Below are 11,891 nucleotides of genomic sequence, written 5' to 3'. Positions count from 1 at the left end.
GGAATCACTAACAATGATGTCATTCGAGAAATTACCGAAATAAAGCTATCTTCTAGATTCAGGTAGGAAGTAGATTAAAAAAGAAGAAGAAGAAAGAAAAGAACAGAATTATGTGGGTAGTTCAATGCCATGACCACCCGGGTAGCAAGGGCCATAGGTAGGTCCTGAATAAAAGTGAGCAAAGAATGCGCACGAACGGCGGCTTCCCTCCTTGGTAGGAAGACTCTGCACACTTCGCGCCCACCCCAAGCTCCCTGATACTGGGGGCGCGGTTCACTTTCCGAAGAACCAACGCCACAGGTGGACCCTCTTTCTAAAGGGTTAATCCTCCTTCCCCAGCGCTCGATGCCGGAGTGTGTAGCCTTGAGCACCGTTCGGTGACTCACGTCTTACGAATGTAAATGCACGAGTCCGCGGTAGGTCCCGGCCAGCCCTCCACCCCCGCCCCCGCTCGGCGACCCGACTCCTACCGAGACCAGCCCCAGCGCATCCCGCCCCCCGCGCCGACGGCCCCTCGGCGCGCGGCTCTCGGGACGCGCAGCCAGTGGCGGACACGCGGCCCATGAGGGCACCTGCAAGAGCCACGACCCAGGTGACCGCAGACGCGGCCTTAAAACCAAAGAGGCGCCGGGGGCGGTGGGTCTGGCCCTCGCCCCCTTGCCTCCGAGCCGCAGCCGCCCGCCCCCTCGGCCCTGCGCTCCGTGTGCGCATGAGCAGAGGCGCCTCCCTCGGTTCCTCCCAAGGCTAAACTTTCTAATTCCCTTCTTTGGGCTCCGCGGCTGCCAGGAGCGCAGAGAGCGCTCGCTCGCCTCGCCGGGTGAGGGAACAAAGTGGCTGCTCGATTTTCCCCCCTTTCCAGCCCATCCCCCGCTTCCGTGGGAGCGGCAGGAAATGAAAGGGCCCCTCTCCTCTCTCTGAATATTTGCCTTTTTTCTTTCTACCTCTCCAGAAAGGAAGACGGGAAGAAAAGGCAGGCGGTTCGCCGGGCGTCTTTTCCCCTTCCTCTGCTGTGTCCCCTTGGCTGCGGGGACCAGCCATGGGGCTGCTCCAGGTGTTCGCTTTCAGTTTCTTAGGTAATTCCGGGGAAACGGCGCGGGGAGGGGGTCAGGCTGGAGCATGGGCGAAGAAAACCCCAAAGCCGCTGGGAGCTCCACCTTCCAGGGAACCTGGGGGATCCGGAGAGGGACTGGTTGCAAAGGACGCCCCTGGGATTAAACGCCACCACCCTTGCCTCGGCGGTGGCTGGAGACCGCGCACGCGGAGCGCCGCGGACCCGCATCCCCCGGGCTCTGCGCCCAGAGCTCTGGCTCCCGCGGCCGCCACTCGGGGCTTTGCGCCTCGGCTGGTTCACGCTGGGTTTCCCCACTGCGGAGGGCAGGCTGCCTGGGATGGAGGGCGCCCTAAGAACACATTTCTCCCGAAAGTGCCCGAGCCCGAGCGCAGGCTTCGTCCTGGCAACAGATTGGGAACATGTGGCTTTAATTAACCATCCCCATTTGTCTCCGGATGGCACCAGAAACAGCTGGAGCTGGCGCTTGCCTGGAATGGGGAAGCCACTCCGGAGCCGCAGGGACTGTCCCCTGGTCCCTTACTCGGCGAAGCGTGTTCTACAGTGAAGCGCCGGCGACCCTGGCGCGTACACGCACACGCTTTCCTCCCTGCGCACAGATTTCCACGCGCACGCTCGCACTCTGACACCGAGGCTGCGCGGGCTGCCGCGTGCACGCGGGTTCCCACGCACGTGAGTGTGCAGCGTTTGTGGGGCCAGCCTCCCTGCGCCTGGCCCCAAGCGTGTGGAAGGGGCCGGTCTGCACATCCACCTTTTGTGGATGCAACCCCGGGCAGATGACGGTGGCGCGAGCGATGGTGGGTTTCCGGGAGGGATGCTCTCAGCTGCTGTATGAACCTGACGACGAGTCTGAGACTCTCCGCGTCGTTCTGGTCCCTGTTCTCTCCATTGTGTCTTTTCTGTGTATTCTACTTTCTTCCGTCCCTGCCTCCGCTGTTTCTTTTGCTTGGGCCCCACCCCCACCCTGTCGCCTGCCCCTTCCCGCAGCCCTGTGCGGAGCCAGAGTGCGCGCTCAAGAACCGGAGTTCAGCTATGGCTGCGCTGAAGGCAGTTGCTACCCGGCCACCGGCGACCTTCTCATAGGCAGAGCACAGAGACTTTCGGTGACCTCGACGTGTGGGCTGCACAAACCCGAGCCCTATTGTATCGTCAGCCACCTACAGGTGAGATTGGAGGGCTGAGTTCAGGCTCTGCTAGCGCCGCCTCCAGTCCAGACTGAAAGGGAGGCCCGGGGGACTCTGCATCCTGCCTGCTGTCCCGATAGGAAGCGCAGCAGCCGGGGAGTCCCGGATTAGGTCGGTAGCTTGCCGCATGTCAGTTTGCACAGTTGCATCCGCCAAACATTTCCTGCCGTCACCTCTGCCCGCATGGCCAGTGTGGAAAGGCAGGGCTGCTGACAGACCTGGTCCCTGCCTTGACCTGGGGTCTCTAAAAGTCCTGATGTATAAAATTCCTTCCTCTTTGGAAATGTGTATTCAAGGTGGTTTAGGTGGTTTATCCTCTTCTCTGCACACTGAGCAGTGGTCTTGGGTTTTCCACATCTTTCCTTGGGTAAAGGATATTCTAGCATTGACAGACTCCCCACAAGGAAGGTGATTCCAGTGTCACAGAATGAACCCTTTTTCCTCTCCTCACTTGGTGCTGTTCCCAAATATCTCCATTAGGTAACATCAGGATCAGATGTTTTGTTTTCACAATGCCCTGGTTGCCATGGGTGCCCTGGTTGCCATGGGTGCCCTGATAGAGGAAGACTAAAATGAAATTTCAGGATATTACATGTTTCTAAAAGTGGACCCAGATTTTAGGTTTCAGAGGTCATATTTATACACAGCCGAAACTAATTATAAAAGAAGCTACAAAGCGTAAACTATCCAGAATCAAGATCCTCTTCCTTGATTTTTAAACAGCAGGCTGCTGTCTCTGGTCTTCAGTCTCACGTGCAGTGCAAGTTCCAAGCTAGTCGCCAGACATGAGGTCAGTCCCCCACCTGTGTAACTGCCCTTCCGAAGTACACTGTGTAGTGTGGTTTGCACAGCAGATGTCTCAGGATGAAGTCCCTTTTACAAAGCAGAAAGTCAGTTCTGGAGACCTAATAAATTAACCTGAAGGAATGTGGTAAAGTGGATTCCACTCATGTGCTTCCAGGTTTATACAGATGTCTAGACTGCTTCCTCCTGATTAGAGGGGAGACTATAATTAAACTTTTTTTTTTAAGTTCTGGCGATTGTTCTCCAATACTAGTTTCCTTGACTACAAGTTAATGAAAGCAGTTGATATTATCTTTTACAATATTAGCACTTAAATTTTGCCTAAAATATTGTGCTAACATTTACTTGAGAGGCCAGGACATCCTGTAAATGAATCACCAGATTCTGGAAATCAGCTTTGACCAAAATGAGAACAGGATTACTTGTCTTAAAAGCAACTGGAGCCAGAACCTCTGGTTGATATGATTAGGCATGAAATCGTGGAGTGCCTTTCACAGGTAACGGCCTAAACAAAGGGACTGGACATGCTCTTTTCTCACATTCAGTGGGTATAAAAATTGAGGCAGGAATCTTATTCTCTCCAGGTTCCAGCGCATCCTTAACTTTTGATCTCAGTATTTAGTTAGTGCACCTTGCTAGTCTCCAAATCATTTGGTAAAGAAGGTCGTAACTAACTGTATACAAATGTAAAAGGATAGTCAGTTGATTTTGTCCTTAGTAGCAGCCCTGATCAAATGCTATTTGTAAGATAGATACAGGGTGGCTGTTGCACACGAACTTTATGGCCACCCTCTATATGGGTTTCTATATATTTAAGTCTTAGCATCATTTTCAGACTTAAGAAAACTGTACTTTTCAAAAAATTTTGGTACAGAGCAGAGCTCCGTGTGGAAAAGGGAAGTGTTAAAGTGTGTGGTTTATGATTTGACATGATGGAGTGCACAGAATGTAGAGACCTCTCCAAACTGCCTGGCGGCTGTGGCTCCCATTTTAGAAGAAAGAAAATGTAAGAAATTAAAAGCTACTCTAAAACCTACCGGGGGTAGTAATCATGTGCCCATCTAGGTCTTTACATGCCGCATTTTGACTGAATCCAAATATTGCAGAACAAATTCTTTCATTAAAAGAGGAGCAGCAGAGAAGGGTGAAGCTTTTCTTGCCTCCTTTGGTGCTTAACAAAGAACAATCTAGAAATCAGAAGACTGCAGGTTCCCCACCCCAACTCTGTCTTCATTCTTGTTCATGTGCATACTGGGGTTCTTTGAATTGGCCGCAGGTTATAGTGGTCCCAACATGGCAGGACAGCCTGGTAACCCATTCCCCAGAAATACCCGTGAGCCTACATGCCACCACCGATTCACTGCTTGGGCAGAGTAGAAACCAAGAAATCTTGTTCTGTAGTTCCCAAAGCTTCTCTAAATGCTGCTGCCTAATACTTGGTTTCTGCCTTATTTAGGTTTTAGAAACACAAGCCAAAAGAATTGTATTTTTTTCCTTTCATTTTCAGTTTGCTTGATGTCAGCAAAAATTCTCTAATTCCTTGTCTGCATTTTAAACTTTAGAGTAAGCGTCTCTAGTTATTTATTGAGATGAAGGTTTAAGCCTAGAAGTTCGATTTGATTACATCAATAGGTTGCAGAAGCAATGCCTTCTTTTACTTTTGACCTTGCATTTGTAAGAAAGGAGGAAATTATTTTCAGGCGTATTTTACACTCAATAAATTAAAAGTGAAAGGTAAGTCAAAAGTAATTTTCACACATTCATTTTTCCTGAAGCTAGTAAGTTTGATTTTTATATTGTGGGCTTGATGGGTTTTAAATTTAAACAAAAATTTTTGTGAAATTGCTTTCTAGACTCATGAAACTAACTTTGTTTTCAGGAGGACAAAAAATGCTTCAGATGTAATTCCCAAGATCCTTATCATGAGACCCTCAATCCTGACAGCCATCTCATTGAAAATGTGGTTACTACATTTGCTCCAAACCGCCTTAAGATTTGGTGGCAATCTGAAAATGGTATGTGGTTGGTATGGGAATCAGTTCCAGGAGTGTGATTGGGGACCTGGGTAGGGTTTACAGGCCCCTGGGTGTTTGTAATTACCATCGACTTCTCTGTTCTGTAATTATGGCCTCTGACAGATTTACTGCCTGGAGCACTAACTTCTCCTAGTAAAATTTGATCCTGAAGCATGCACTTCCTATAAGAAAGCAGCCTTTCATGCTATAGACTAAAGGAGCATTTCATCGTCCTCATCCAGAGGGGGTGTTTGGGGAGAATATGTGTGCTGGGGACAGTCTGGGAAGACCCAATACTAGCTTAGGCCCTTATTCTTCCACAAAGCATAACATCTTTCATTTCAATCAACCCTAAAGGAAAGGGCAGAATCCTAGCCCCTACCACCTTCTATCTACAGAAATCTCATAATAGCAATAATAGTACTGAATAAGCACCATGATGTAATTTTTCTTTTTTTTTTTTTTTTTGTAAAGACCGAGTTTCACTTTATGGCCCTCGGTAGAGTGCCGTGGCCTCACACAGCTCACAGCAACCTCCAACTCCTGGGCTTAAGTGATTCTCTTGCTTCAGCCTCCCGAGTAGCTGGGACTACAGGCACCCGCCACAACGCCCGGCTATTTTTTGGTTGCAGTTTGGCCGGGGCCGGGTTTGAACCCGCCACCCTCGGTATATGGGGCCGGTGCCCTACCGACTGAGCCACAGGCGCCACCCCATGATGTAATTTTTCAAAGACTCTGTCAACGTGGATATGACCCCAAGTTAGTTCCCCTAATGATTGTGTGAATCCATCTTCTTTTTTTCCTGTGCCATTGGGTTTTGATGTAATATATTCATCAAATATAATATTACTGTTATCGTGAAAACTAAGCCAGATGAATTTCATATTTGTTTCAAACCTGAATCCTGAAATTTTGGGGAATAAAGGTAGTTAAAACTACCTTTGGGGTTTTTTTTTTTTTTTTAATTTTTATTTATTTCTTTATTTTTTTGTAGAGACAGAGTCTCACTTTATGGCCCTCAGTAGAGTGCCATGGCCTCACACAGCTCACAGCAACCTCCAACTCCTGGGCTTAGGCAATTCTTTTGCCCCAGCCTCCGGAGTAGCTGGGACTACAGGCGCCCGCCACAACGCCCGGCTAAAAACTACCTTTGTTTTTTTTTTTTTTTGGCCGGGGCTGGGTTTGAACCCGCCACCTCAGGCATATGGGACCGGCGCCCTACCCCTTGAGCCACAGGTGCTGCCCCAAAACTATCTTTGTTTTTAAAACAAGTATATGAGAAAGAGCCCTCAAAGAAATGAATCTCAGTCTGGCCATAAAGAGCGTGAACATTACTTGGTCTTTTTTTTTTTCTGTGCTCTACACCTTGGGAGCCTCTGGATGTTTGCAGTCATTTATCATTTTGTAAAGAGAAACTCCTTTAATAGACTTCCTTGTCAGGTGGGCCTAGTGGCTCATGCCTGTAATCCTAGCACCCTGGAAGGCTAAGGCAGGTGGATAGCTTGAGCTCAAGAGTTTGAGACCAGCCTGGGTAAGAGTGAGACTGGTCGCTACTAAAAATAGAAAAACTAGCTGGCCATCAAGTCAGGTGCCTATAGTCCCAACCACCCAGTATTCTGAGGCAAGAAGATTGCTTGAGCCCAAGAGACTGAAGTTGCTGTGAGCTATGAAGACACAGTGGCACCCTACCCAGGTTGACAGAATGAGATTCTGTCAAAAAAAAAAAAAACAAAAAACCGTGAATAGACTTCCTTGTCATTGATGCTTAAATTGCAAATGTTTTCTAGAAGACCCTTGGTTTCTAGAGAGCATTGGTTTGTTCATTGGTTGGCCTTGGGAATCCATTAGTTATAAACTTGATTGAGATAGGTCTTGAGAAAGCGTGTATCACTTAACAGCCATATTCATCCTTGTAGGGGAATATATTGGTTTATAGTTCAGAGCAGTCTCTGTAAATCTGTACTGCATCTGAGAAGGCTTCTGAAACAGCATAGAGTTTATTATAAGCAGGGACTTGGAGCATTTCCTGATTACCCATGTTCTTCCAGTGAGACGGAGCGACAGAAGGATGCCTCAGCGTTAGGATCAAGACTTGTCCTGTTTTGGTTGACAGAGAGTGAAACAGTTTTCCATGTGCCATAGTTTTTTTTTTTTTTTTTTTTTGAGACATTGAGACTGAGTCTTACTCTGTTATCCCAGGCTAGAGTGCCTGCTTGCTGTAGAGTCAGCCTAGCATACAGCAACCCCAAACTCCTGGGTTCAAGCATTCTGCCTCAGCCTCCCAAGTAACTGGGTCTACAAGTGCCTGCCACAGTGCCCAGCTAATTTTTTCTACTTCTAGTAGAGATAGGATCTTACTCTTGCTCAGGCTAGTCTCAAACTCCTGAGCTCAGGCAATCCTCAAACTTTGGCCTCTCAAAGCACTAGGATTACAAGCATGAGCCACCATGCCTGGCCTATGTGCGATAGTTCTAAAGGAAGGTTGTTCTTAGTTAAGTCAAGAGTTAATCAGTTTCTACAGCTTTGAATCTGTGGAACAAAAAGAGTCCAGAAAGAGATTTTTCACATAGAGGGGCTTGAGTTCTCTGTCACAAGGGATTAGATAAGATTAGACTGATGGAACTTAGTCTTTAGAAAGTCAGACAGATTGTTACTATAACCCTATCATCTCTGTCTAATAGTTCATAATTAAAGACTTTCCTTATGAATGTGATTTTATCTATTTTCTGTGTGTTTTGCACGAGTTGTGTTTATATGTGGTGGTGCTAAATGATGAGCGTTCAGGCAGAGGAACAGGCTTGGAATGTGCAGCTGCTTTTAACTTCCCCTTCAGGATAATCTATTCCTGCGTCTGACAGAAATCAAATATACTATACAAGAATGACCTTGTTCCTTTTCTCCATGATTTTTCTTCCTATATTAAAAAAAAAAAACAACAACAACAAAGCGGTAGTGCTTTATCAGGGTATAAATCTAAACGGAACGTGCCTTTGGTGTGTACATTGCTGCATATTCTGTTGCAGGAATGACACGAGTCTCGCTTTGTGCTTCACTTTATTTCATTATCTCTTAAATTTGAACAAATACTATAGATTTTTAAAAGCCTGGAAGAGGAGAGATGTATAGTTGCTTAGCTAACATTTCAACTCAAAAATAAATGTCCACAGTCATTTTGTACTATGGTTCTTTTTCATAAGTTAGATAAGGTTTGGTTAGTATGATTATAATGTTTTTCTTTAACATTCCAACCAACTCATATCCGTTCCAGTGACCACTTTCCCTCCCACCCCCCCAATTGACTGGGCAGTTTTCCAGCAGGAGAGTTTATTTCAAAAGGTCCTCCTGATTTCCTGAAAATACACCCGTCTGTGACATGATTCATTCTGACACATTCCTGTCTTTCTGCATTTAAGACTTCTTTTGCTGTAGAAGATGGACCCCAGAAGCTCTCTCAAACACGGGGAATGTGGAAAAGTGTTCTTTACCAAACAGGCAGGCTGGAGCACTCTAGGGATTGGGAAGGAGGTGCTTTCCATCTCTGGAATTCCAGTGGCCTTTTTAGTGTGTAAAGTGGGACCCACTGACCCACAGGGCATGGTGCAAAGGCTCATTTGTTTGTTCAGGCTTTCCCCTGAAAGGGAAGATGTTAGTATTTGTTCTGGGCCAGTTTGTTTATTTGACTGATTCTTTGTCTCTTTGGCATTATTTTTCAATTGTGGAAATGCATCCAGAAGTTTCCCCATCAGGGATAGGATTTTCTAAGTTGGGGTATAACTAACATGTGGTAGGCTCTTATTTATTTTCTTTGCTGCTGCATAGAGAAAAAGGAAGATTTGTGTTTCTACTGGAGGAGGGTTGTGTCCCTGAGTATCAGACTGCAAGCTGACCCCCTCCTGTGCACAGGAAGTGCCTCTCCCCCTTCCCCTTGGGGAGTTGCTGGGCTTAGAGAGTTGGAAAGATGTTTCACTTCTTCCTTAGGCAAAAGATGTCTTTCTTGACAGCACTTGAGGCATTCTGCCAGATGTCTTGTTCCAATGAGCAGATGCAGCATGTTGAACTTCAGAATGGTTTGTGGAGAACTGAGGACTCATTCTGATTTGTGGTTTGCCACCTAAATAAGTACAAAGGATTATTGTTTTACCCTCAGCGTAAGGCAGAATGCAAAGATGATTTCTGAGGAACAGAAAGATAGTCTTTTTTTAAAAGACGGAGTCTCACTTTGTCACCCTCGGTAGAGTGCTGTGGCATCACAGCTCACAGCAACCTCCAGCTCTTGGGCTTAGGCTATTCTCTTGCCTCAGCCTCCCGAGTAGCTGGGACTACAGGCACACGCCACAACGCCCGGCTATTTTTTGGTTGCAGTTTGGCCGGGGCTAGGTTCAAACCCGCTACCCTTGGTATATGGGGCTGGCACCCTACTCACTGAGCCACAAGTGCCTCCCCGTAATGATAATTTTTTTAAAAAATGGTCTTAACTATTCACAGATGTTCCTGTTTGTCTTACTGTTTACTTTTTTATTTCTAAAAAAAATCTATAGGTGTGGAAAATGTTACTATCCAACTGGATTTGGAAGCGGAATTCCACTTTACTCATCTCATAATGACTTTCAAGGTAAGAAATCCCTAATTTTCTCACGAATGACGTGGGAGAGCACGGGGGGTTTGGCCATTTCTAAGCACATGTCTGTTGTGAGTTGGCCTAAATGGGAACTTAAATATCGTTGCCATAAATTGGGATAATTTAAACATGGGCATGAATTACTACATTTAACAAATAATCTTCACAGCAATAGGTAGAGAAGAGCCTCTGTTCTAAGGTAATTCAACTGTAAACTTTTAATTGGGTATCTTTTTATTTCCCAAAGAGTGAGACAGTGTTGACTCTCTCCCAAACCACAATAAAACATCTGGCAAGTAAATCCCTGATCCCTTGGGTTTATGTTTTAATGCTGAGTTGGTAACTGAAAAGGAAGCGTATTATCTTTGGTTTTCAGAGTTCTGCAGTATTTGTGGGAATAGTTTCACAGTTTCTTGAGTAATGTGTATGCCTTCTGAAATGTGGGTTTTCTCCTTTTTTTCTTTTAGAGATGTAAAATGACTCCAGGGCTAGGGAATGTCTCTGTACAAAGTCCCTTTGTTTCTTCTTAAGCAGCTGCCGGGAAATAACAGACTTCCCATGGCTTAAAGTACATGTTGGCGCACATAAAACCCATAATTTACTTATTTTCTCAGATTAAAATCACTTTTGAATAGTTTTCAGTGGGGTTGGGGGCCTTATCTGTACCCTCTCAGTTTAGGAAAAGGTGCCGGGGATAGATTTACCATGTGGACAGGCAGCCATCAAAGTCTCACTTGTGTCGGCCACCAAAGCCTGGGAGGCCATGGGGCAAGGGTGGGTGTGGGGTCAGGATGTGACCAGGAGGGACACTGGGCCATGTGGTTCCCAGGCCTGAGCTATTTGTCCTAGGCCCATGGGCAGGGAAGTGTACAATGGGACTGCAACACCTGATATTGAGCGGGCTGGGAGGGCTTTCTCTATGTAGTAACTTGGCAGTCATTCTTTGTCACCAGCCCTGTCCCTCCACTGGGTACGTGTTGAACCTGGTGGTTTAATTTGATACTCATCCACACATGAGAATGTTTCCTTTATGTCATGTGACACCTAAAAATATGCAAAATCATCTGATTAATGTTCATGGTCCTATATTTTGCTTTGGAGAGGGCATCTGATCACATACATGCATAGTTAGAAGCTTGTTTATATCTAGAATTCTTTGGAGCACATAGTCTGTGGTTGAACACTCGTTCACGTGAATGCAGTGGGCAAAGATCAGCTTCCTCATGGGAGTAAGAGCAGAAGGTCAAACAGAAGAGGCGGTGACTGTGCTGAGACCTAAAGAATGGTGCAAGTTATCAGACTAGTTTCTGGAGGAAACTCGTCCTTTAGGTTCTGGCTCCTATGAGCAAAGCAACATCTCTGGGCTTGGGTAGACTTGGATGTGAATCCTTGTAGCCCTTTTTTGGGAGTCATGGCCAGAGCTTTGGCTTTCCCATGTAAAAGGAAGTCAAACAGGAGGAGGAATAATCCTGCATCAAAGGACTGTGTGATGTGCCCCTCAGTTCTGGGCATAGGAATGATCTGCCCTGGTGTATAGTGGGAACTAATTTTACAGATGTCGATTCTTGGTGTGTAGTACTTGCTCTACAGATATTTACTGAATAAATGAGCAAGTGGACAATAGAATTCAACCATCTTCTGTTTTCAAGAAACTGCCCTACACCCTATGAGATATTTTAAAGATAGCATAGTGACTGCTTTCTGGGAGCTTCCAGTCTTCTCGGGGAGAAAGATATCCTGGTAAATACCCTTGTACTACATGACAGAAGGTGCTAACTGCCACAGGAGAAGTTCAGGCTCTATGTGCCAGCATGAAGGAGGGAGAGATTAAGTTCAGCTGAGGACAAAGGAGAAGGCTTCACAAGGAAAGGACTGGAACTGTGTCCAGGAAAAGGTGCCAGGGATAGAAAACCTGTCCTTTGACCTAGGCCAGGAAGGTTGAGCAGTATGTCAGATGTCAGTGGGAGGAGAGGGAAGAAAAGTCATCTGGGGTGGAGCAAACTGAGACAAGCTCTGGTGGCGAACAGACTTGGTTCAACAAGTAGTATGTGGATGTGCCTCCAGTTGGGAGTAGTGAGGAGAGGGAAGGGAAGTAAAAGCAGATTAGACTCAAAGAACCTGATTCCTTGCTGAGAAGTGGGAACTCTATAAGAGATTGGGAGCTATTGACATGAATATGAGCCCTGTCTTTCAGGAATTAG

The 11,891-nt window shown here is 46.4% G+C and overlaps 1 protein-coding gene across 1 annotated transcript in view; it reads left to right on the top strand.

Moving 5' to 3' along the window:
- Positions 1 to 669: 669 nt before the first annotated feature.
- LAMB1 (laminin subunit beta 1) overlaps positions 670 to 11,891 on the top strand; it is a 73,899-nt gene continuing 62,677 nt past the window's right edge. The window contains exons 1-5 of the mRNA XM_053554031.1: positions 670 to 817; positions 950 to 1,073; positions 2,057 to 2,232; positions 4,937 to 5,072; positions 9,611 to 9,684. Coding sequence (XP_053410006.1) covers positions 1,037 to 1,073; positions 2,057 to 2,232; positions 4,937 to 5,072; positions 9,611 to 9,684 — 423 coding nt within the window. The 5' untranslated portion in view covers positions 670 to 817; positions 950 to 1,036. The remainder of the gene's footprint in view (positions 818 to 949; positions 1,074 to 2,056; positions 2,233 to 4,936; positions 5,073 to 9,610; positions 9,685 to 11,891) is intronic.

Source organism: Nycticebus coucang, chromosome 11, assembly GCF_027406575.1.
Source record: "Nycticebus coucang isolate mNycCou1 chromosome 11, mNycCou1.pri, whole genome shotgun sequence".
NCBI classification, from domain to species: Eukaryota; Metazoa; Chordata; class Mammalia; order Primates; family Lorisidae; genus Nycticebus; species Nycticebus coucang.
Note: the sequence above shows the minus strand (reverse complement) of the source record. Positions and strands in the feature narration are given on the sequence as shown.